General features: G+C 40.0%; 1 protein-coding gene across 1 annotated transcript in view; it reads left to right on the forward strand.

Moving 5' to 3' along the window:
* Nucleotides 1-763: 763 nt before the first annotated feature.
* The window catches only part of DYTN (dystrotelin), a 66,843-nt gene continuing 44,680 nt past the window's right edge, over nt 764-22,926 (forward strand). Inside the window, exons 1-7 of the mRNA XM_032754784.1 lie at nt 764-899; nt 8,611-8,685; nt 12,002-12,203; nt 13,645-13,730; nt 14,578-14,678; nt 19,275-19,346; nt 19,601-19,764. Of these exons, the coding sequence (XP_032610675.1) occupies nt 881-899; nt 8,611-8,685; nt 12,002-12,203; nt 13,645-13,730; nt 14,578-14,678; nt 19,275-19,346; nt 19,601-19,764 (719 nt within the window). The 5' untranslated portion in view covers nt 764-880. The remainder of the gene's footprint in view (nt 900-8,610; nt 8,686-12,001; nt 12,204-13,644; nt 13,731-14,577; nt 14,679-19,274; nt 19,347-19,600; nt 19,765-22,926) is intronic.

The raw sequence follows: 22,926 nt of genomic DNA on the forward strand, positions 1-22,926 counted from the left end.
TTGGGGCATTGTCCCCATAAACTTTTTGTAAAGCATCAATGATTTTACTATTTTACCACCCAAGCTTCACCATAAATTTGAGGTTTGTTCTTGCTTCCATTTTAGCAGAATTCATGTTGCTCTTAAGAGCTATTTTCAGACTGATATCTTATCCTTCTTAATGCTTCAAACTAAATCCTGTTCAGACATGCTTCAACAATCTAGTGTGAGTTTATTTTGGTACAAAAAAATTTTGAAATCCTTGCCTTTTTCAAAATATACATTTTCCACAAACCTCTCATGTGTGTGTGTTGTTTGAACAATAGTTGCAACCTGAAACAATTAACAAAGGTAGCTAATTGACTGCTCTTTTAAAAATAAGCTAATTATTAACAGAATCCTATGTATACATATACATACATGTATGTATATATGCATATATATGACAAGTTGATAGCTTTTGTTAGAAATTTAATATGTAGAACGATTTAGCATAGCGTTATTAGAAATTTAAGCATTGAGAGTTTCAAATTTTGTTCTTAAAGTTCAAGTAAATTGATATCATCTTAAAGTAAGAATACAGTCCACTCTTAAAATTATAATGCCTCAAAGCCTCTAAGTCATCATGGTATTAGTTTCAGGAGCTGTTCTCAGTTGTCTGAGAAGCGTGGTCAGTATCAGGAGCCTCCACTTCTATGTTTCTCCTTGTTTTTTTCCTCCAAAGATATTTCAGTCTCCTTGAACACTTTGCAGTCACTTTCCACAGGTAAAATGATTTGTTTAGTTGCCTTTTTGTTCCCCTGTCCTCATTCCTCTGCTGAAAAACCTTCTGCTTAAAATACTGGTTCATTTCTAGTTACAGGGACCCACTTGCCATCTGTCATTCCAGGAAATTTGTGAAATGGATCCAGATAAACAAGGTGAGTATTATTGTCAAGTTTCTGAGCAGAGTTTGTAAACAGAAAAATTAGGCACAGATGTTATATTTTCAGACCTCTGATTCAAAGAAGAGTAAACATTTGCCAAATTTCTGGCTGAAAAAGAAACTGTTATTTGATTAAAGTGGCTTTCTCTCCCTTCTAAACAGAAATCCACCACGTACTGAAGAGTATTTGGTCTACTGTCTCAAAAGCACCAAAAATAATCTAACAAAAGACTTAATGTCAACATAATTACATTTGAATTGCTATTCAAATACACAGAAAGTATTACCTTAGTTTTATGTATATTCACAGTTTACTATTAAAATGAAATTATCGTATATATTTTAATGTCATGGGTAAGTTCACAGTACTGTGTGGTTCAAGTTGGGAGAAAGGTCTCACAGTTGTCACTATACGAAAATTTTATAAGTGGATATGAGAAACTAGTTTTCCTTTCTTCTAACATCGCTGAATGCCAAGTTAGGCCCAGAACTGATCTGTGGGATTTCTGTTGCTAGATCTATGTGAAGCCTTACTCCCCTAACCAAAATCTACATGGTTATTTTACTTGTTTTTTATGAAATTCTGTATGATCCCTAGTTGTTTATCTAAAACAATATTATAAATGATTCCAATACCTTTGGGTTTTCCAAATTTGGGCTCTCATATTAATACGCTTTACACAAAGCAGTAGGTAATCCATTCAACTCTCAATTTTCTTTTTTCTCAATTTTCTAAGGCAGTGTGTCTCAAAATTAGCATCCATCAGAATCAGCCGAAAGGCTTGTTAATATGCTGCAAAGTTTGTGATTCCATGGGTCTGGGAAGAGTCCAGGAACATGCATTTCTAACAGGTTCCCAGGTGACCTGATGCTGCTGGCTTGGGACCACACTCTGAGGACCACTGGCACAAAGCATCTATTTTGGATCATCAAACTAGATGATGGACATTTGAAAGAATTGTATCATATCCACCTTAGTATCTGTGGAAAATAAATATATTGATGTAGCTAAGCAAAAACAAGAATCCTGGTCAAAAGATATTTCCCAATCATATTGCTTCCATGAAGAACAACACATGTAGCTTGTGTTACTATTTCTTTAAGCATCTAAAACTGCTTTGTTCATAGCTTTGGGCGTGATACAGTTGGTAATTTCTTCCTTTCTTGAGTTTGTTTTGTGTGTGTGTGTGTGTGTGTGTGTGTGTGTGTGTGTGTTTTGCATCGTCAGAAAAAAAGGTAAAAGTTAGCCTTGAGGAAGTGGGTCTGGTATCGGCTCACCTGGGCTCCTCATTCATTTTCCATGTTGCGCTGTATCACAGCTTGCCGTGTTATGCTGCATAATTTCATCAGATGATGCTGTAAAGCATAACTTGACAGGAGAGTGATGGCCAGATGGTAGGGCAGCTACAGAGTCGCTCCTCCACCAAGAGCAGCATCTGGGAACTTGCAGATCCCCTTGTCTTCTGATTCTCTGTATCTGCTTGGTGCATATGAGAGGAACCAGGGCACAAACATTGGCCAATTTCCAGAGGAAAGAAATGTTGGGCATTACACTATTGTAAATTATTTCCACCCTATTATGCCTACTCTCAATTTGTTTTTTTTCTCCAGACATAGGACAGAGGAGTTTCTGACATCTCCCATTCTCTAACATTGGCGTCTTATCTGAAAACTAAGCATTTTTAAAGCCTAAGGAAATGGTGAATAACAAAAGATTTAGACCAAATTGTAGTTTTATATATATATATATGTTTGTATATATATGTTTGTGTGTATATATATATGTTTGTGTGTATATATATATATGTTTGTACGTCTTGAAAAAGAAAGGAAAACATGCAGAGGGTTTTAAAACAACCTTTCTTGTCTGAGCGACAATGTTTAGGCACAGCCCACTTCACCTGAGGTAGATGTTTTTAATTCATGATCATATGCTGACTGTTGGATCAATATACATTCAGATAGAGGCCTGTGGCATGCTCTCACTACTTTGGGATGGCTCTGGCCTGGGACAGCTCTGGCCTGGTTCAGCACTGTAATCCCCTTTGTGGCTCTGCACAGTGCCTGGCACTCAGTATCTTATGTGTAACAGCTAGGACTTTACCCCACAACACTCAAGGGCAAGAAACATCATTTCCTAAATCAAAACCAAGTCACTGTACCTTGATATGAAATTTAGGCTGAGTTCACTTTCTTTCTTTCTTTTTCTTTTTTTTTTTTTATTTTCTGTTTTTTGAGATGGAGTCTCGCTCTGCCACCAGGCTGGAGTGCAGTAGCGCGATCTTGGCTCACTGCAACCTCCAACTCCCTGGTTCAAGCAATTTTTCTGCCTCAGCCTCCCAAGTAGCTGAGATTACAGGGATGCACCAACACACCCAGCTAATTTTTGTATTTTTAGTAGAGGCGGGGTTTCACCATGTTGGCCAGGATGGTCTTTATCTCCTGACCTCGTTATCCACCTGCCTTGGCCTCCCAAAGTGCTGGGATTATAGGCGTGAGCCATCGCACCCGGCCACCACAGCCACTTTCCAAACTGATACTTGTTCCAACTTGCCTACAGTCCCCTTGAACTCCTATGGTTCTCCCACCTCCTCTCTGCCTTCCTAGCCCCAAGAACTTTTCCCCAGCCAACCTCTTTGAATTATTCCAAATTCCTTTTGCGTAATTATGCATTATTAACCTTTGGGAATTGATTTTACAGAGAGTGTTTAAGGGGAAAGGGTTAAACATTCTCCCCTACCCCACCCTACTCTGGAGGAAGATGCTGAGTAGACATCTCTTCTCCCAAAGCTGAAAGAAGGATGTTTCTGCCTGCACCCATATTTCTTCCCAAGGAGACACAACTATCTCCCACACTTCCCTTCCCAGCGAGCAACAAGACAACACTGGCCCTGATATATACGGGCAGCTGGCGGGCTCCCTGTGTTGGATAAGGATGCATCTGAGAGGGGCCATCCCTAAGTCATCTTCCCTCCCCCTCGCCTCTGGGGAGGAATCTCAATGAGGAAGGCAAAGCCCAAGGAGGCTGGGAAATCCTGGACAGGCACCCAGCTTCTCCATCCATCCAAACCTAGGACCCAGGGCTTGACAGTCCCTCCCCCAAAAAGTAGGATTAGGACCCAGAAGGACCTAATAGCTCCTGCCTTTTCCTACCTGCCTGTTCCCTGATTCCCACCTGTTCCTACTTCATTCCTGACCTCCCATTCCAACCACAGTGAGCAGCTCAGCATCTTATCCATCCTCCATGCCTTTGCCCAGTCTGTGTTCTCTGCCTGGAATGCTGCTTAGTATCTTAGACATCTGTTGCTTCAACATGCACTAAGTAGCTACGTTAGCACTACTAATAAAAGGCTGAATAAGACGAGAAAAAAAAAAAGAAATTTAGGCTGAGTTAAGTTTGGGAGGGAACTATCCCTGGGAGACAAACAAAGCTCTAAGGCTGCTACCTTAAACAACTAACTGGTCAAGGCCCTGATCAAAGTCCATTGTGACTACCACTTGTGATGCTCTCTGCCTTTGGCTTTGGATTCCACTTGAAGACATGGGACTCCATGTCAAGACTGGACACAGAAGTCCTCGTCACGCCTGTGGCTGGTCTCCCTGGCTACACCATGCAGCCATTCCCCCACTCAGGGGTCTGCTAGGAAGGGCAGCCCTGGAAACACCTCCTAAACCCAATCTTAGTCAGACATCTCCCAACTTCTTGTCCAGGCATCAGCCTCTCTCCACCTCCAGGAAAATTCCAGATTAATTCTTTCATGGGCCTGTCCATCTTTTCATACGAAGGCCTCAGTGGAGGTGACTTCAAGAGTGGTCCTTACGCAGTGACTCACGCCTGTAATCCCAGCACTTTGGGAGGCCGAGGTGAGCGGATCATGAGGTCAGGAGATCGAGACTATCCTGGCTAACACGGTGAAACCCTGTCATTACTAAAAATTCAAAAAATTAGCCGGGCGTGGTGGTGTGCGCCGGTAATCCCAGCTACTCGGGAGGCTGAGGCAGGAGATTGGCAGGAACCTGGGAGGTAGAGCTTGCAGTGAGCCGAGATCGCACCACTGCACTCCAGCCTGGGTGACAGAGCGAGACTCTGTCTCAAAAAAAAGAAAGAAAAAAGAGTGGCCCTTAAACACAGAGACACTGTTAGATCTCCCAGAGGAGTGAAAACAGCTTAGACTTACAGGATGAACACAGAAACATTGCCTTTCCATTCCTTAAATTCTCCCCTTGCTGCAAGAACAAAACAAAAATGAATATCATCACAAATTACCTTGCCACATATGTTTGAATCAAAGAAATACACCAAGCAGTTCCTTGTTTCGTTTTTGCTCAGGGCCTGTTCCAAGGCTGGAGACTCGGTTGTGTTTCTAGTCACAAAACTCCCCAGCACACCCTGCTAACTCCTCATTGCCTGAGTTTTGTTAATTGGCTGACATTACATTTGAAAGTAGTTTCATTTTCCTCAAGACTTCTTCCTCTGGGCACCGTAAATACAACTAAGTCTTGGCCTCAGAGCTTGCTTGTGTGTGAAATCCTTGCCTCAGAATGAGCCTTTCTGGGTATAAACTCTAATTGGAATTTGTTATCACCGGAAATACCAGAGATGCACCGCTGCTTGGCAGTTCTTTCCAAACTTTGTGACTGATTTCCTCTTTCACCGTTCACTATAACTGTGCAAATCTTCACTATTCCTCAAGTTTTCTAGCCCACCACGTCCTCCTAACTCTAAATGTGTGAACATGCTGTCAACTTTACAAAGAAAACAGAAGCTCTCAGACATGGCCATTCCCCCAGCCCATCATCTCCTTTTATGCTTCCTCTCAGGGAATGAGAGAGGGCTTCTTACCAAAGCTAATTTCTTCACCTGTGCATTTTCCCCCTCTGTCTACCACAGCGATGGGAGCAGTTAGCAATACTTTAGCGACTGTGGCAGAAAACTTACCTCAAAAAGGCTGTGTTACCTTATAAAATTAATAACCCAATCAAGAGATCTACTGTACAGCATGGTGACTATAGTTAATAACAATGTATTATATTCTTGAAAATTGCTAAGAGAATAGATTTTAAATATTCTTACCACAAAAAATAAATATGTGACATAAGTATATGTTAATTAGCTTGACGTAGCCATTCCATGAGATACACATATTTTGAAAAATGCTGTGCATGATATATATATATATACAATATTTATTTGTCAGTTAAAACAAATGAAAATAAATTAAATAACCAAAGGAAGGACTAGCTTTCCTGGGTTGGGACATTGTCACCAGGAAGTGGTTTCTCTCCATCTCTAAGTTCATCTCTGCTCACCCTTGTGTGTTGATTTCATTCTCAAGCTACACAACCTGACAAGAGAGTGATTTCTGCTCCAATCTACAATTCCAAATTCAAGTCGAGAAAAAAAAGTATGCTTCCTTGATAACTTGAACCAAGAGTCCTTGAACCCAGATTCATTGGAACATTACTTGCCTGACTTTGGTATGTGCCCACCTCTGGGGAGGGCGATGGTGCTCTCACTGATGGGCTGGGCCTGGGCCACATGCCCCCATGGAAGTGGGAGAGTTGCAATTGACACCATTGGAATTTCATGGACTCAGATTAGGGGAGGTGGTTCACCTGGAGAAAGAAAAATGGATGCTGGGTGGCTAAGGGAACACATGCCCTCTGAGAGGGACTTTGCTACATCATATACTACCTGGATCCCCTACTTCCTTCAACCCCACTCTGTCTCTCCTGGCTCCTCCTCCCTGACCCATACATTCTGGAATCTCTCCTGCCTTTGAAAACCAATTTCGATTTTTATGTGTTGTTCTAGCTGTGGCTCTCTTGTCTTCCCTTCACGTTAGAAGATCTTGAAAAAGTTGTCTGGTTGTACATTTTCTCCTCACCCTACACTCAGTGCTCCATCCTCTGCAATTTGATTTTGACCCCCATGACTCCACTGAAACTGCTGTTACAAAGACCTTCAATAATCAAACTAGTCATAAAAAGCAGAAGCAATAAATTCCCTTTATACTAGTAGTTTTCAAACTTTCTTTTGCATCAGATTTACCCCCGGGGCCTGCTAAGACTCAGCTTATCCCCTCGATTCTCACCCCTAGATTCTGGCGTTGGAGACTTCTTAGAGTTTTGTTAGAAATTGTTTTTCTCCCAAGTTCCCAGGAGATGTTGCTGCTGCGGTTGTTCCAGGAACCATACTTTAAGGTCCACTGGTTTACACCAACAATAATCAGTTAGAACAGGCCATTTTAACTGCCTAAAATAAACCAAGCTATTAATGTGTATGATCTTATATAGCTTTATTGAATAACATTAAAGATAATATGACTAAATGGGGAGATCTACTCTATAGTTATTTTTTCTAGATATGAAGACTGATCATTTCAGTCTTAAGCAACAGAAAGCTCTGTTGTAACGTTGTTATAGTCTCTTAAATTAAATAAAAATCAAATTTGGAGCATCAATGGAAACAATTTAAAATTGTGGGTCCTTAAGAAAGGTAAGAGATTGAACAATGAGAACACATGGACACAGGAAGGAGAACATCACACCCCAGGGCCTGTTGTGGGGTGGGGGAGGGGGGAGGGATAGCATTAGGAGATATACCTAATGTAAAATGACGAGTTAATGGGTGCAGCACACCAACATGTCACATGTATACATATGTAACTAACCTGCACATTGTGCACATGTGCCCTAAAACTTAAAGTATAATTAAAAAAAAAAAAAAAGAAAAGTAAAAAAACAAACAGACAAAAAAATGTAGGAGAAACAATTTAGGAAGTATATTGCCTACATTTTCTTATTTAAAATGTGCAAATACGCTTTGAGGAATGTATTATAATTCCCATTTATCTGAAGAAGAAACTGAAGATCAAATGTAACTAATTTTAAGGAAAAAGGAAGGAACAGAACTAAGTACAGCTGGCTCCAGAGCTCTCTCCTCTCCTCTACACTGTGAAACGGGCAAGTATACACTCAGTGCTCAGGAATGCTCGCTATTGTTGTACTGCTATTGGTGGTGGTAACTCTCAAAAGAAGGTATATTAATAATTCTTTTTCTGATTATAAAAATAGCATACACTTTTTGTAGAAAATTTAGGTAATATTGAATAGAGAGAAAATAACCATGAACACTAATAATTCAAGCACTCAGAGATGTCCACTGTTAACAGTTTGGTGGATGGTACTAGAAGTTAAGCTCCACAAGGGTGCCCATCTTTATCTGTCTAGTTGAATGCTGTATTTCAAGGGCCTAGAATCATGCCAGGGCCACATACTAAGGGCTCAATAAATATTGGCTAAATGCATGAGTAGATGGATAGCTTTGGAGTCTTTTTCATTTATGCATAAATACATGTGTCCACATATAACTAGAATATATTTGCAAACTTGAATTTATATTCTACATGTAGTTTTTTATCCTGTTTGTTTCAAAGGCCATTGACTTTTTATATAAAAAGTGGATATTTGATGGAGTATTCCATCGCTTTTTGGTGGACTGAGAAGGTGAACTAGGTTCACCTGTAGCCCTAGAATAATGGAAGTCTATTTTTATTTGTTTACAGAAAAAAGAGCTCTAAACCTTAATTTCCTCACCTGCAAAATAAAGTAAGCTTACATGATCTCTAGGATTTCCTTCCATGATGTGGGATTTATATAATGAGACAGTACTTTATTCATAATATTTTATGTTTTCTTTACAGATGCTCTTAATAGTATTGAGAATTCCATTTATAGAACAGCCTTCAAATTACGATCAGTGCAAACTCTGTGCCAGTGTAAGTATAGGCTATCCTGAAATATTTGAAATAATCTGAGCTTGATGTGTGATGTAAAATTCATAGAGAAAACAAATGCTCCCCCCATGCAGCTGACTGCTGGATTTTGGAAGTCTGGACTTGTGCATTTAGCGCATTCGTGACAGAGAAGATGGAGGGTGGGAAAGCATCATGTGCATGCAACCCATGTGTAGTTTTGCTGATGAGCAATAGAAATAATTGTGCATGAGGATTTTTAATTTTTTAAATATTTTCTCCACTTGGCTTCTTCTAGAAAATGTTTTGGTTTCCTTTTCAGGATACCAATATGGACACAAAATAAAATTACAAAAAAAAAGTATTTTCGGGCCGGGCGCAGTGGCTCACGCTTGTAATCCCAGCACTTTGGGAGGCCGAGGCGGGCAGATCACGAGGTGCGGAGATCGAGACCACGGTGAAACCCCGTCTCTACTAAAAATACAAAAAAATTAGCCGGGCGCGGTGGCGGGCGCCTGTAGTCCCAGCTACTCGGAGAGGCTGAGGCAGGAGAATGGTGTGAACCCGGGAGGCGGAGCTTGCAGTGAGCCGAGATCGCGCCACTGCACTCCAGCCTGGGTGACAGAGCCAGACTCCGTCTCAAAAAAAAAAAAAAAAAAGTATTTTCAAAACTGCACTTATAGATTTAAGTATAAAAATGTAAAATTCCATCTACCACGTAAGATTTGCATTTTCAAGTTGTACCTGTAATCTATATATGAACATGCAAAAGTAGGTACAAATGAATAAATAACCCATGGACCATGAATTTTAAAACTATCCCAAGAATTCCCTGAGAACTGCCCCTTTTGCATTAAATTTATATCTGATTGAATGTATGATTTTCTTTTCTTTTCTCCTACTGTTACCTAGACAAAATAAGGTAAAATGTTTTTACTAAAACATGTATCCTGTGAAAATTTTCCAAGGTGAAAAATAAACTGGGTCTGAGCTATGAAAAACATCAGGCATTCAGCATATCTAAAGTTATTGATTTCTCACTGCATGAAAGAAAAATCACTTCATGTAAAATGATTTCTGAAATTTATCATATCAGACCTAAGAGAAGTTATGTTATATATATGACATTTCTACTGAAGGCTGACATTGTAAAATATTTTTCCTCCTGCCTAAAAAGTTATATAGGGCGGTGGTTTTCAAATTGGGCTTCACAAAATATATGTGAATGTGGGGTAGGGCACAAAAGAGTTAGCCAGATGGGAAGAGGAGTTGCAGGCAAGGTGGGAAGATTCAAAGACCACATCCTCAGCAGGAACAACTCCATCCTTCTCTATTTTCCATACTGTGTTTGCTTTTGTGTGTGTGTGTGTGTGTGTGTGTGTGTGTGTGTGTAAGTTGGGGTCTCACTGTCACCCAGGCTGGAGTGCAGTGGAGGGATCTCAGCTCACTGCAACCTCTGCCTCCCAGGCTCAAGCCATCCTTCCACCTCAACCTCCCGAGTAGCTGGGACCACAGGCGTGAGCCACCACACCCTGCCAATTTTTTGTATTTTTAGTAGAGACAGGGTTTCGCCATGTTGCCCAGGCTGGTCTTGAACTCCTGAGCTCAACTGATCTGCCCATGGTGGCCTCCCAAAGTGCTGGGATTACAGGCATCAGCCACTGCGCCTGGCCTCATACTGTGTTTCTGTACCAGGTTCCTTTGAAGAAGAAATTTTTGGTTTTAAGAACAGTTTTATGTAGATTACTGCTCTAGATAAAGAAACTCACTTATAACTATTATTTATTATTCCAGGAACAAACAAAAAGCTAAAAATTTACCCCCAATTATGCTATTTTCCTGGAGAATTTCTCCCATTAGAGAAAGTTAGCAGCAATTGTTCCCATGTCCCAGTCACGAATGCCTGAGTATGTACCATAGTGTAATTTGAGGATGCACAGTTTTCAACATTTTGTTATCTCTGGCATCAGAAACAGTGAATATATATAATACTCATGGGAAATATTAACAACACACAAAATCAGTGGTTGAAAAATGTTACCTAGAAAAGATATCCAAACAAAAATTTAAAAACAGAAAATCCCAAACACTGAGATAAAACATAACATGAGCTCCAAATAGGAAGATCTGGGACACATTGCTGTATAAATCTTGTGGTGAGATTAATGGACACCACTATTATCTAGTTTGGTGTAATATAGAACTCTCAGCAGGAGATGAAATCGGCCTGTGTTCAGAATGCCTGGCTGAGGTGACAGGTTTTAATGATAAAAGAGTTTACAGCCTTCACCACCTGCAGCCAGGTTTTTATTTAAGTCACATTCTGAAACTTGTTCCTCTGTTCCTTAGACTCTCCTCTTAAAAGCAATATCAGAGAACAAATAAAAATTTTTATTATACTTGCTAGATTTCTTATCTGAGGTTGATTTACGAAGTAGAGAGAAACCCAGGGTTTTATGGTTTCACAGGCTGAAGCGTTTTAAATGCCAGGAGCTCTTGGCGCTCTTGACATCCCCACCTCTCAGATGGTGCAAGTGGCTGTTTATTAATTTTGTCTGTCATCCTCTCTCTGCAATAAGCTAGGGGGTTAGCTCTATTACATTCTTGTTTCTATTCATTGCCTTGTAAAAATTTTAGGAGAAGGTGGTTAAAAAATATTCAGTATAAGAAATAAACCATTATTTTTTGTAAGCAGCTCTAGTTTTATTAAGTGCCTTCTCTAGATAATAATACTGATGGAACCAAGATTTTAAAAGTGGTTTTACTGAGTTGCTGAATTCTCAGACTCTTTAGCCTAAAGATCTTTATAGAAGAGTAACTGCTCTTTTATAAAGATCACTGTTTTGTATTTAACTATGGCACGGCAATTGCTTTTTAACACACCATATTGCTTCTGAATCTGGGCTGCAGACAAGAAAAACTATATTTGAACAGGAAAGGTAAATGTATTCAATCCACTTAATGAAGAGTATAAAAATGTTTTCCCCAACTTTTCACCACAGTGTCATAACTTTCTTGGAAAGCGTATTTTTCGTTTCTCACTTCCCTTTTTAACTTCTTTCTATAAAACAACATCCTAGAAACTGTACTGGTAGTAATGTTACAACTATGCTTTACTAACAGATGCACCTTTCCAAAATCAAATGAATCGCTAGAATAGTAACGCCTGAATTATACACAAGGAATATATGTCCAAATAGTAGTCATATTTCATTCCCCTTAAAAGAAAATAGTGACCATAAAAAGTCTTAATTATAAAACACCAAATGACATTTGCTTCATTTGAAGCCTTTTGTTCCCATCAGAAAATAAGGCTCAATTCTTCATTTGCTTCCTACAGTGGACTTGATTGACAGCTCCCTGATTCAGCAGGTCCTACTGCGTCCAAGTTTCTGGGAAGCTCGCAAGTGCTCCCTTTCTGTGCAGCAGCTTTCTCGGGCACTCCAAGAGCTGTTTCAGAAGGCCAGCAAGGAAAACCCAGGACAGGTGCATCCCAGAGCTCCGGAACTCACTCTGAGCCTTCTCACGACAATGTACAACAGGTGAGGGTGTGGACGTCGCGCTGTGACCTCAAAGGCAATGTTTAGTGCCAGTGGTCAACAGTGGTCAGCAAAGGCAGTGTTTAGTACCATTTGGTGCTGGCTAATATTTGCTTGAGGTCTGGTATATAAGAAGCCTTCTTTCTTTGTTTTTCACAAATTTATTCCTCAGGAGTAGAACAAAGGAGTAAATGCCCATCGGCTTTAGGAATATAAATGACCCATGGATAGCAAAAAGAGGGGGAGAATTCCACATTGTTCTTTCCTTCAGACAAATTCATTCCTACTCTAGAGAAGCATACACACCTTTTGCTAGGGCGTTTACACTTCTATATATACATGTGAAAAGCAACACTTAGTTCTTGTTACTGCTAGCTTCTTTGCTGATTTCTTTGTAAACCATTATCAATTGTGTTGTTTTTTTTTTTTTTTTTAGCTAGAATAAGGTTGAAAATCCTGTGCATGGATGGGTAACCTATAAACCAGTGTAGACCATGTCAAAGGGCTGATTGCATATGCTCTGAAGTCAGTAGTTCTGCTAGTGTGTGGTAGCGGTGGGTGTGTTTTTTGAGCTGTAAGATTTCAATTCCTCTGCCCCCTCCTCAATTTGGTTTCCCTTATGTATCCTTGACTCAGTAGAGCTCATCCTTTAGAATAAACTTTTCAAAAATCATAGTGAATTCAAAACATTTGGAAAGTAGAGGAAAAAAGTAAAGAAGAAGAAATACATTATTACCCATCAGCCTGCCTCCCAGAGGCAAGCACCATTTTAACCACTGGGCAAATTCCTTATGGTTATTTTCTTTTCTAGTTTTTATTTTTTTTTATTTTTTTAATTGCCCAAACAATATATACACACATTCTCAAGTTATATTTTCATTTCAGCTTCCTTAAACATTAAGCTTTTGACTGTCATTTCTATTATCTGTGCCTGTCTCTAACAATTCCCCTGCCTTTGATAAATTGTTTAGTAGGTTTGTAAACTAGAGAGCAAGTGGGCAAGGATGATTAGGCCCTGAGTGAGGGCCTGTAAACTAGATTTTTTTTTTTTGCATAAATATTTGTTCCTGTGCCTGCCTTTTGGTCCTTCCTTATCTCTGTTGCTTGGTTTCCAGGCAACTGAGGCCCGAGGAAGTGTTGCTACCTGCTCCATGAAAACTGGGTTTATCCCTGCATCCCTGGTGCCTGGTACAGTGCGTAGCACAGAGGAGGCATCCAATACATACTTTGGAGTGAATGCAGGAACAAATAAATGACTGGCGAAATATGTTAATTCAATGCTCTGTTCTGCTAAATTCTAGGTATAGGATAAGAGGCCACGAAAAGTTAGAACTTATAGCACCATGTCAGAAATGCCCATTAATAGTTATGGTTTTTATCATCCATGACACCAAAGGTAACCCTGGTCTTCCCATTCTTGTCTCTATATTTTGTTACTGTGCAGCACAGGAACAGGTTTTCTCCAGCTTATGCCTGTGGCCGCTGCCCTAATAACCCTCTCAGGAGACAGCCCTCTTACAAAATACCGAGGTAACATGCGGAGAACTATGGGTGTCCTAAAGTGCAGTGAGCCCCAGATCCCCAATCTGTTATCCTATATCCCCGCCACAAGGCCTTCTTCAGCATGTACTCAGCATGACTTGTGTGTTTATTGAAGAAAAATATTTACTATTTGAGGAATTTGGAATTTTTCAAAATTTACATTTCCTAATGACTTGTTTCTTGGTTGTTCTTGATATTTATTTGTTTAGGGATTACCTAGACACCCGGAATTATTATTGGTTTCAAGCCTGGGAGGATCCTCACATTTCTGTTTACCAACCTCATGATCTTCATCCTAGATGCACTGAATGATCAAGGCGTTGAAATGCGAATGGATTTCCATGAGTTATCAAATTATGGTTATTACAAAAATCATAGTGACTGGGCGTGGTGGCTAATGCCTGTAATCCCAGCACTTTGGGAGGTCGAGGCAGGTGGATCACCTGAGGTTGGGAGTTCAACACCAGCCTGACCAACATGGAGAAACCCTGTCTCTACTAAAAGTACAAAAAATTAGCCAGGTGTGGTGGCGCACGCCTGTAATCCCAGCTACTTTGGAGGCTGAGGCAAGAGAATTGCTTGAATCCACAAGGCGGAGGTTGTGGTGAGCTGAGATTGTGCCATTGCACTCTAACCTGGGCAACAGGAGCGAAACTCCATTTAAAAAAAAAAAATAGTTTTGGAGGCCTTCAAAATAGCAAGCCAATTATCAAGAACATAACTTTCCCTTCTCTTTCCTTTCATAGCCACAAAGAGACTGTTACTTCAAAGCAAGTACTCTTCAAAGATACATTGCAAGTATTCAATTTAAAGATTTTTCCTCCTACATGTCTAGCTCTTTTTCAGCTCTATGCAGAAAATAGCAAGAGAGGTTATGATTCTGGACCACACATGACTCGAAGGGTTTTGAGAAAACTACTAACAGATCTACAGCAGGTAAATTCTTAATACTTAAGAACTGTACATTTGTTTCAGTTAATTAGCCACATTTATTATTAAAGAATCTGATGTCTCCAGTGTCAAGTCTATCTTTATATATGACTCCATGCAAGCTCTCTCCTCCATGGCCTTTGCTGTTACTTGAATATAACTTAACTTATAAGGTTATGAGTAGAAGGTTATGAATTATACTCATACTCATGAGGCTAAAGCTAATGTGGTCTATAGATAAGAATTATTTGCATTGCTGTAAGTTTGCTACAAGTTAACTTTACTCTCTCTAGAGTTGCAAAATAGCTTAGCAAAGACAATGATGTATCTCTCTATAGGTACAGATAATCACCACTGAAAACATATCCAATAGTCTCTTTTGCTTATTCCAAAGTATTTAATTTTTCCTTACACCCCTATACCTTTTTCACTCCTACATATTAAAATCTGTGCCTGACACGCACCAAGTTCTCCATGCCTGACTTCTGCATTTCTGTCTACCCACAAGGCCATTGCCTATCCTTTCACTTAACAAACTGCTCGTCTTTCAATATCACTCAATTATTTGTCACCTCCTTGCTCAAAGCTTCTTTGACTTCCTATGCATAACTTTGTTGCAGCACTTGTCAAATTATGGTAGATGCTTCCCCACTGGACTATTTCATTTTCGTATCTCCAGTGACTTGAACAGTGCCTGATACTAAAAGACATCAAAAAAATGCTTAAAGAATGCATAGATTGAGTGCCATGTCGAGTACTCAAAATTATTTCCATCATTTCCTGTGCTTTAAGAATGTGTACATTTGATTTGGTTTTTATTCTTACTAGGCAAGGGAATTTAACCTCCTTAAAGATGTTTTTTAAATGTTAAAATGATGTAAATTGATGTAACCAAGCAAGAACTTCTGCAAAAGGATTAAACAGGCTCTGGATTGTCTTGCGTGTAGGTGCCATTGTCCTGTTGTACACTTACCCTTGTTTTGAAGGATGTCTCCATTCTTCCAGCTCCTACAAAATCCCCATGCTAGATATTCTGGACTGCAATGACTTAGGAACTTTCTGTCATTTTTCTCCTGGGTCTGGACCAAGGATTCTGAACTGAGGATAGTCATGCATGATGGGAGCAAGGGCGGGATAAGGAGGAAGATAATAAAAATCTCTAGGACAGGGAGTATGGATTAGAAAAACCTATTCAAAATTATCTTTGCTTTGATTTGGTTTTAATATTAATATTTTGTGTTCATGATGATGACAATAATTAATATTTAACTTAAATTCCAAACATCATTTATTTATTTCTTAAATGGAGCAATGATTTTTTTTTATTTATAAGGTTAGAGTATCAGGCATAGATAATTCCGAGCTGCCCTGGTAGTTGCAGCAGCCACATAGATCCCACCACCTTCTAAGGCATTTCTCAGGGAGCCATCATAAGTTGCAGGCTCACTTCCACCCATCCCATATCACAAGACTCGAGCAGGTGGGGGTCTGGGAGGGCTGGACAATCTGTCCACCCATTTGTGCAATCAGACTGGTGAGACTAGAGTGCTTAGAAGCGGTTGTGATGAAAGGGGATGGGCTGAGGGACATTTTCCTTCTAGAGAATTCTTTGTGCTCTCCTGACTACTTGGTCCAACAGGCTCTAAAAATCTGCCCTTGTTTCAGGCTCAATTGAGGTCAATGAGCTGCTGAACTAGAAGCTCCCGCAGCACTCCACCCCTACCCGCACCCCAGGCATTAGTATGCTCCTGAGAAGGTCTTAGGAAGCCAGAGATTTGCACAGAAATTATCATCCCGTTGACTGCTATTATGGACTCAGAAATGGATTCTCAGAGAAAATTCCAGGTCCCACCACATGACTCAAATCCTTCCCTAAGCACTGTAATTATCGTTTCAAGTGGTGTCTGCCTGTGCCGGTGTGCGATCTAGCCATGTTTAATTCTTCCTAGAACACCTGTAAGAAATTAGACACTTGGGCCATTCATCCACAAAATCTTTATGCACATCCTTATAGGCAAAAATGTAGGTTAAAAACCCACTACAGAAGTGAATTTTCTTTGTACTAGTGTTAGAATCACAGAGCTGGTGAGAGTCATCGTATGTTATCCACCCACCTTATTTTACAAATGAAGTAAAACTCCTTTCCCAGCGCTCAAGGACATCAGAGGAGGGTGAATGTTGAATCAACAACACAGTCTAAATAAGTGGTCAAGTTAGTTCATCAGCACTCACAAGCCAAACGATGGGTAATGAGTTATGCTTTCAGAAAAAGGCTAAATAACATAGGGAGTAGTTACTTACATTCGACTGGCGACAGGATTATTATCTATTTAAAGTACAAGCCATCTTGTCACTGTTACACAAATGTTTGTTGACTTCTGCCTGGCTAATTGTCAGCAAAGAGGTTCTGAGTGCCACTTTCCTGATTAGAAGAACGTTTATTCGAGTTGATGGACTCAGCAGGAGGGTCTCTGAGATTACTTCTGAGCTTGCAGGCAATGCCTGCTGACAGCCTGTGCTGTAGAAGACATCAGATGTGAAATTAGGACCCGTGACCAAATGGGAATAAATGGAGGTGACAGGTACATGTATCTGTGCATATAGATGATGTCAGAGCCGAGTCCCTGGCCATCTTGGCAGTCACAAAAGGTTCTTAGTGCCTTAATTGAACGCCTTATGGTGACTGTGGCTGAAAGTTGGAAATCACTGAGTGTGGTGGCACAGATTGAGCCATTGAAATATATGTAAGGTCGGGCTGTGACAAAGCTTCATGGAAACTCCTCAAGAAAGAGTAAGAGTCCTGGAGTGAGACCCCAATTCTGCTGCTAACTTGCCTTTTTGACCTTGAGCAAAATATCAAATCTCAATTACTCTTCGCTTTATTTTTTGAAAACTATTAATTGATAATCAGAAACTGTATATATTCAAGATGTACAACATGATGTTTTGAGATAGATATACACTGCATAATGATTACCACAATCAAATTAATTAACCCATCTGTCACCACCATCATTGCCATCTCGTGGGGATGGGGGGTTTGAGGACGCTTCAAACTGGCTCTTGTATCAATTTTCAAGTAAACAATACAGTAGTATTACTAGTAGCCATGCTGCAATTAGGTCCCCAGAATTTATTCATCTTATAACTGAAAGTTTCTACCCTTTAATCAACATCTTCTCATTTATCCCTGTCCTCAGCCCCTGGCATCCACTATTCTTCTGTTTCTATGAATTCAATGTTTTTAGATTCCACATGTAAGTGCGATTATGCGGTATTTGTCTTTCTGTGCCTGGCTTATTTCATTTAGCATATTGTCCTCTAGGTTCATTCATGTTGTCTCAAATGACAGGATTCCCTCCTTTCCTAAGGCTGAGTACTATTCTGTTGTATATTACATACCACATTTTTTATTCCATTCATCTGTCAATGGACACTTAGATCGTTCCAGAAACTTGGCTAATATTATGAAGAGTGCTACAGTGAACATGAGAGTGCAGATGTCTCTTGATAAGCTGATTTCCTTTCCTTTCATCCCTTGCTTTAAACAAGGGTAGTGATGACCATCCTACCTCAGAAAGTGGCATTTCTTAAAATGATATGATATGAAAGTGTTTGGAAAGGTTTTTCTCAAAGCCACTCTAGGCTTGTCCAAAGGTAGTGAGTTATCTCAGTAGATTGTTTACAGTCAGTTACAGATTGAACTTCTTGACATATTCTTTCCCACTTCTCACTACTGCACTTGAATAGTCTTAAAAATATGTATATATACAATAGCAAAGACTTGGAACCAACCCAAATGCCCATCAGTGATAGACTAGATAAAGAAAATGTGGCACATATATGCCATGGAATACTATGCAGCCATAAAAAAAATGAGTTCATGTACTTTGCAGGGACATGAATGAAGCTGGAAACCATCATTCTCAGCAAACTAACACAGTAACAGAAAACCAAACACTGCATGTTCTCACTCATAAGTGGTAGTTGAACAATGAGAACACATGGACACAGGGAGGGAAACATCATACACTGGGGCCTGTCAGGGGGTGGGGTAAAGGGAAGGGAGAGCATTAGGACAAATACCTAATGCATGCAGGGCTTAAAACCTAGATGAGAGGTTGATAAGTGCAGCAAACCACCATGGCACATGTATATCTATGTAACAAACCTGCATGTTCTGCACATGTATCCCAGAACTTAAAGTTAAAAAAAAAGTATATATATTTTAAAACTCTAAACTTTAAGACAGTATTATTGTGATCTTCATTTCACAGGTGAACAAAGGCAAAGAAAGGTTAAAATAACTTGGAATCACAAGAAAATAAAACAGAAGGAAGCAGTTTATCACCCCATTGGCAGACTTCCTTCTCTTCCCCTCCTCCCTCCTATCCTTCCCACTTGCTTATTCATTGTCTTAACCCAAACATTGCACAAAACCCATGCATTGCTTTGTTCTCTTGGATTGAGACAGTTCACTTGGTCTCAGATACCAAATACCTGTGACTACATGGCCGTGGGCACCAGCCCTCAGCCCTGCTGCTCCCGGAGATGACATATTTCTCCACTTTCTAACAGCTAAGATGAGGTTGTCTCTTGCAGATCCCAACTGTCGTGGGAGAGAGTCATGCTCTGTGCCCTGTGGAAAGTGCCACCCGCAGCTGTTTCCAAGGGGTGAGTGCCTTGCAAATGTCCCCGGGGTTGGGGACAGACACGGGGTATTGGGATAGTTTGCTGACTAATTTACATTACAGACCTATTATTACTCCACACAGCATCTCAGATAACTGAATTTAGGAGATAGTCTCACCTCCAGCTTTTCCTATGATAAACTTCTTCAGCAGAGCTGACAGAATTAGAGTCAGAAAAGAAAATGAAAATATCAAGTCATGCCTAAAAACACATTTTAGGGTGCCATTGTTTTTCAGGTGTTGAGCCCAGCAATCAAAGAAGAGAAATTCCTGTCTTGGGTCCAATCTGAGCCTCCCATCCTCCTGTGGCTCCCTACCTGCCATCGGTTATCAGCTGCTGAAAGGGTCACTCACCCTGCTCGGTGCACCATCTGCAGGACTTTCCCAATCACGGGACTCAGGTACAGTCATCAGCAGCATTTCTTGGATTATCATTCTCCACATGGTTCTACAGTTGAAGCTGCATCCTTCAGATTCTTTTTGGGGTCCTCCTTACACACCTGAAATTCAGTTGACTTTTTTTGGCTCAATGATTTCCTGGCAAGAGGCATCCTGGTTGATAATAAGTTGTCTTTTATCTTCTGTAATAGATGAAATATTAAATTCGTCCACTGACGCATAATGTGACTAATAGACACTTTTCTTCCTCTAAGGGGAATACATTTTGTCTTTGTTTTGTTTTGTTTTGTTTTTAGAGACAGGGTCTCTGTCACCCAGGCTGGAGTGCGCTGGCACTATCATAGCTCACTGCAGCTTCAAACCCCTAAGCTCAAGTCATCCTTGCAGCTCAGCCTCCTGGGTAGCTGGGAGTACAGGCACATGCCACCATGCCCAGCTAATTTTCTATTTTTTGTAGAGATGGGATCTTATTGTGTTGCCCACACTGGTCTCCAACTCCTGATCTTAAGTGATCCTCCTGCCTCAGCCTCCCAAAGCATTGGGTTACAAATGTGAGCCACTGAACCTGGCCTGTCTTTTGTTCCAAAGAAACCTTTTAAATTTTGGAGCCATCCATCATCATCATCATCATCCTAACAACACTACTTTTAAGTGTTAGACAAATGCCAAGCTGAGCAGTTCACATGGGTCATTTCATTTAAAATGTGTTGTAAGCCTATACAAAGGGTTGTATTCTTATCCCCTATTTGCAGAGAAGTTAAATAACCTACATGATTAGCAAGCCGCAGAGGCTGGCAGCCTAAATCCAGAGTCCCTGCTTTGCAGCCATGATGCTCTGCTGCCTCCCTGTGCAGACAACTGCAAACGAGCCTCAGACTCACAGAGATCATCAGCATTCATGAGAGCAACTCGGGCCTGACCTTCTCTCCACCTGGAGCAAAAAGCAGATTTGAGAGCTAGATTTGGAGGTGGGAGATTCAAATATTTCCATAGATTTGAGGCTAACAGTCAAAATCCCGTCCTAGAGAAAGAGTGTTGTAGGTCTCCCATAAATAAAACCATAGGGAAGTAAAATTGGAGTTATCATTAAAGCTTGGGAGAAGAGAAAGAAACCACCAGGTGTAGGCCAGGCATGGAAGATGCCATTATTCACGATGAGTGAACAGGGGCTGGGGATGTGGGAAGACTAAAGCTCTGGGACATCAGGTAGCTAATTACAAGGCAAAACTGAGGGTTCCCGGAAGGAGAAGGGGACAAGAGGCCTCAGGCCTCAGGTCCTGCTCACTTTGTTCCCCTTCCCTTCCCATGCTTCCCGACCTTAGCTAACCCAGAATTGAAATATGCTCCCCATGGAGGTAAAATAGGTCTGCTTGGTACACCAAAAAACTGGAGATCCAGTTTTAATTTTGCCGAGAAAATGACTTGGGTTTGCAGAGAATTTGCAGGACACAGTGAAACTTCATTCATGAAAATTCTGCAAGGAACTGAACTTTAAACAATAAAACATATAAATGAACAGGACTGTTGGAAACCAAGCAAGCAGGAACAAGGAAATCTTCATACTACAATGAAAAATAAATTACTTATATTGGACAATGGGGAAATCTGAATATGAGTTACCATGTTATGAGTACATTATAATCATTTAACCAATAAGCAAGTATTAGTTAAGGAGTTACTGCAAGTCCTCCCCTAGGTCAAGTACAGGATTAACTTTGCAATTATATAAAACACAACTTTTACATTGAAATATTTTTTCAAAATTATTATATATAACATAAAGCAGATACTATTTCTATTCTATAGATGACAAAAATTGAGTCTCAAAGAGTTTGAGTGACTTACTTAAGTTGCCCCTAAAGATGGCAAAGGCAGAGGCCGAGAAATGCTATACTTCAAATATCTGTTGAGAATGAGAACAGAATTTCTTTAAAATGCCTCCACGTAAATCATCTTTCCTCTTATACATCCAAGGCAATAAACAGGTGTCCTATATACAAAGAGCTAGGAGACCTGGGCAAGGTGTTTAACCTCTCTGGACCTCAGTTTGGGGTTTTTGTTTTTTGATTTTTTTTGTTTTTTGATTTGTTTTGTTTTTAGTAAAATTCAGCAGGGTAGATCAAATGATGTCTGAGACTTCTTTAGCTCTAAACTTCGGATTCTATTAAAAATTGCCTGGATATATTATAATCCTAACTTTAAACTTGTGTTTTTGGATCTCAAAAAACTCAACCAGTAGCTGTGGTTTTTTGGGAAATGAAGAAAGCCATGTTAGAGGACATGTATTTGCAGATCTGCAGGTAGCAGCAAGAGGACAAAGATTTGGCCTTCTAAAGAAAGAGAAGGTGCAAAGACCATAGAGTGGCCTTAATCCAAGATAAAAATTCTAGAAGGACATGTCAGCATTTTTGCTCTGTGATAGCCATGGAAGGTTGAAATGAAATTGGGAGAAAACCTGGGTTCTATATTGGTAAAAACATCAACAACAGGCCAATCTCATTACCCACACAATAACCATTCTCATATACCCGTAGGTAGTTTCAGAGCACAGAGGAACAAATTTAAGGATAGAGCAGCATATTATCCTAGATAAGTTAATCACGGCCATCTAGTTAATGCTCGATAAAGCAGCCAGCAGGGATGGCTCATCAAATAATCCTTATAAAAATAGTTTATTATGTTGTACACTTCATTGAAAAAGTGAATGTCTTCCCATTTATGTATGTTGAACAACTTTTAAAGTTTTCTAAAAATTTTGCAAGCCCAGGAAGATAGGGTTTACTAGCTCCATTTTTCCTTAGTTGAAGAAACTAAGTCATTTATCCAACTTCATTCAACTAACGTTCATTGAAAAACCTACCACGTACCAGGCATTCTCCTAAACTTAAGTGAGCTTAAGTTTCCAATTCAACTATTAGTACTACTATAAGTAGTAATGGTGGTATGTTAATTCAAACTCAAGCCTCCTGCCTTGAGGAGTGGTGGTCTATTCTAGAATAGTGTGGTCTATTCTAGTGGTTAAAATGGCAGGCCATCAATTCAGATAGTAACCTGGGACTCAAAATCTTCTACTACTTACTAAGTAGTTGTGTAACTTTGTGCAAGTTACTTAAACTCTCTTTAATTCAGTTTCCTCATCTGCAAAATGAGGGTAGTTGTAAGAA

Source organism: Hylobates moloch, unplaced genomic scaffold, assembly GCF_009828535.3.
Source record: "Hylobates moloch isolate HMO894 unplaced genomic scaffold, HMol_V3 SCAFFOLD_1, whole genome shotgun sequence".
Lineage (NCBI taxonomy): Eukaryota > Metazoa > Chordata > Mammalia > Primates > Hylobatidae > Hylobates > Hylobates moloch.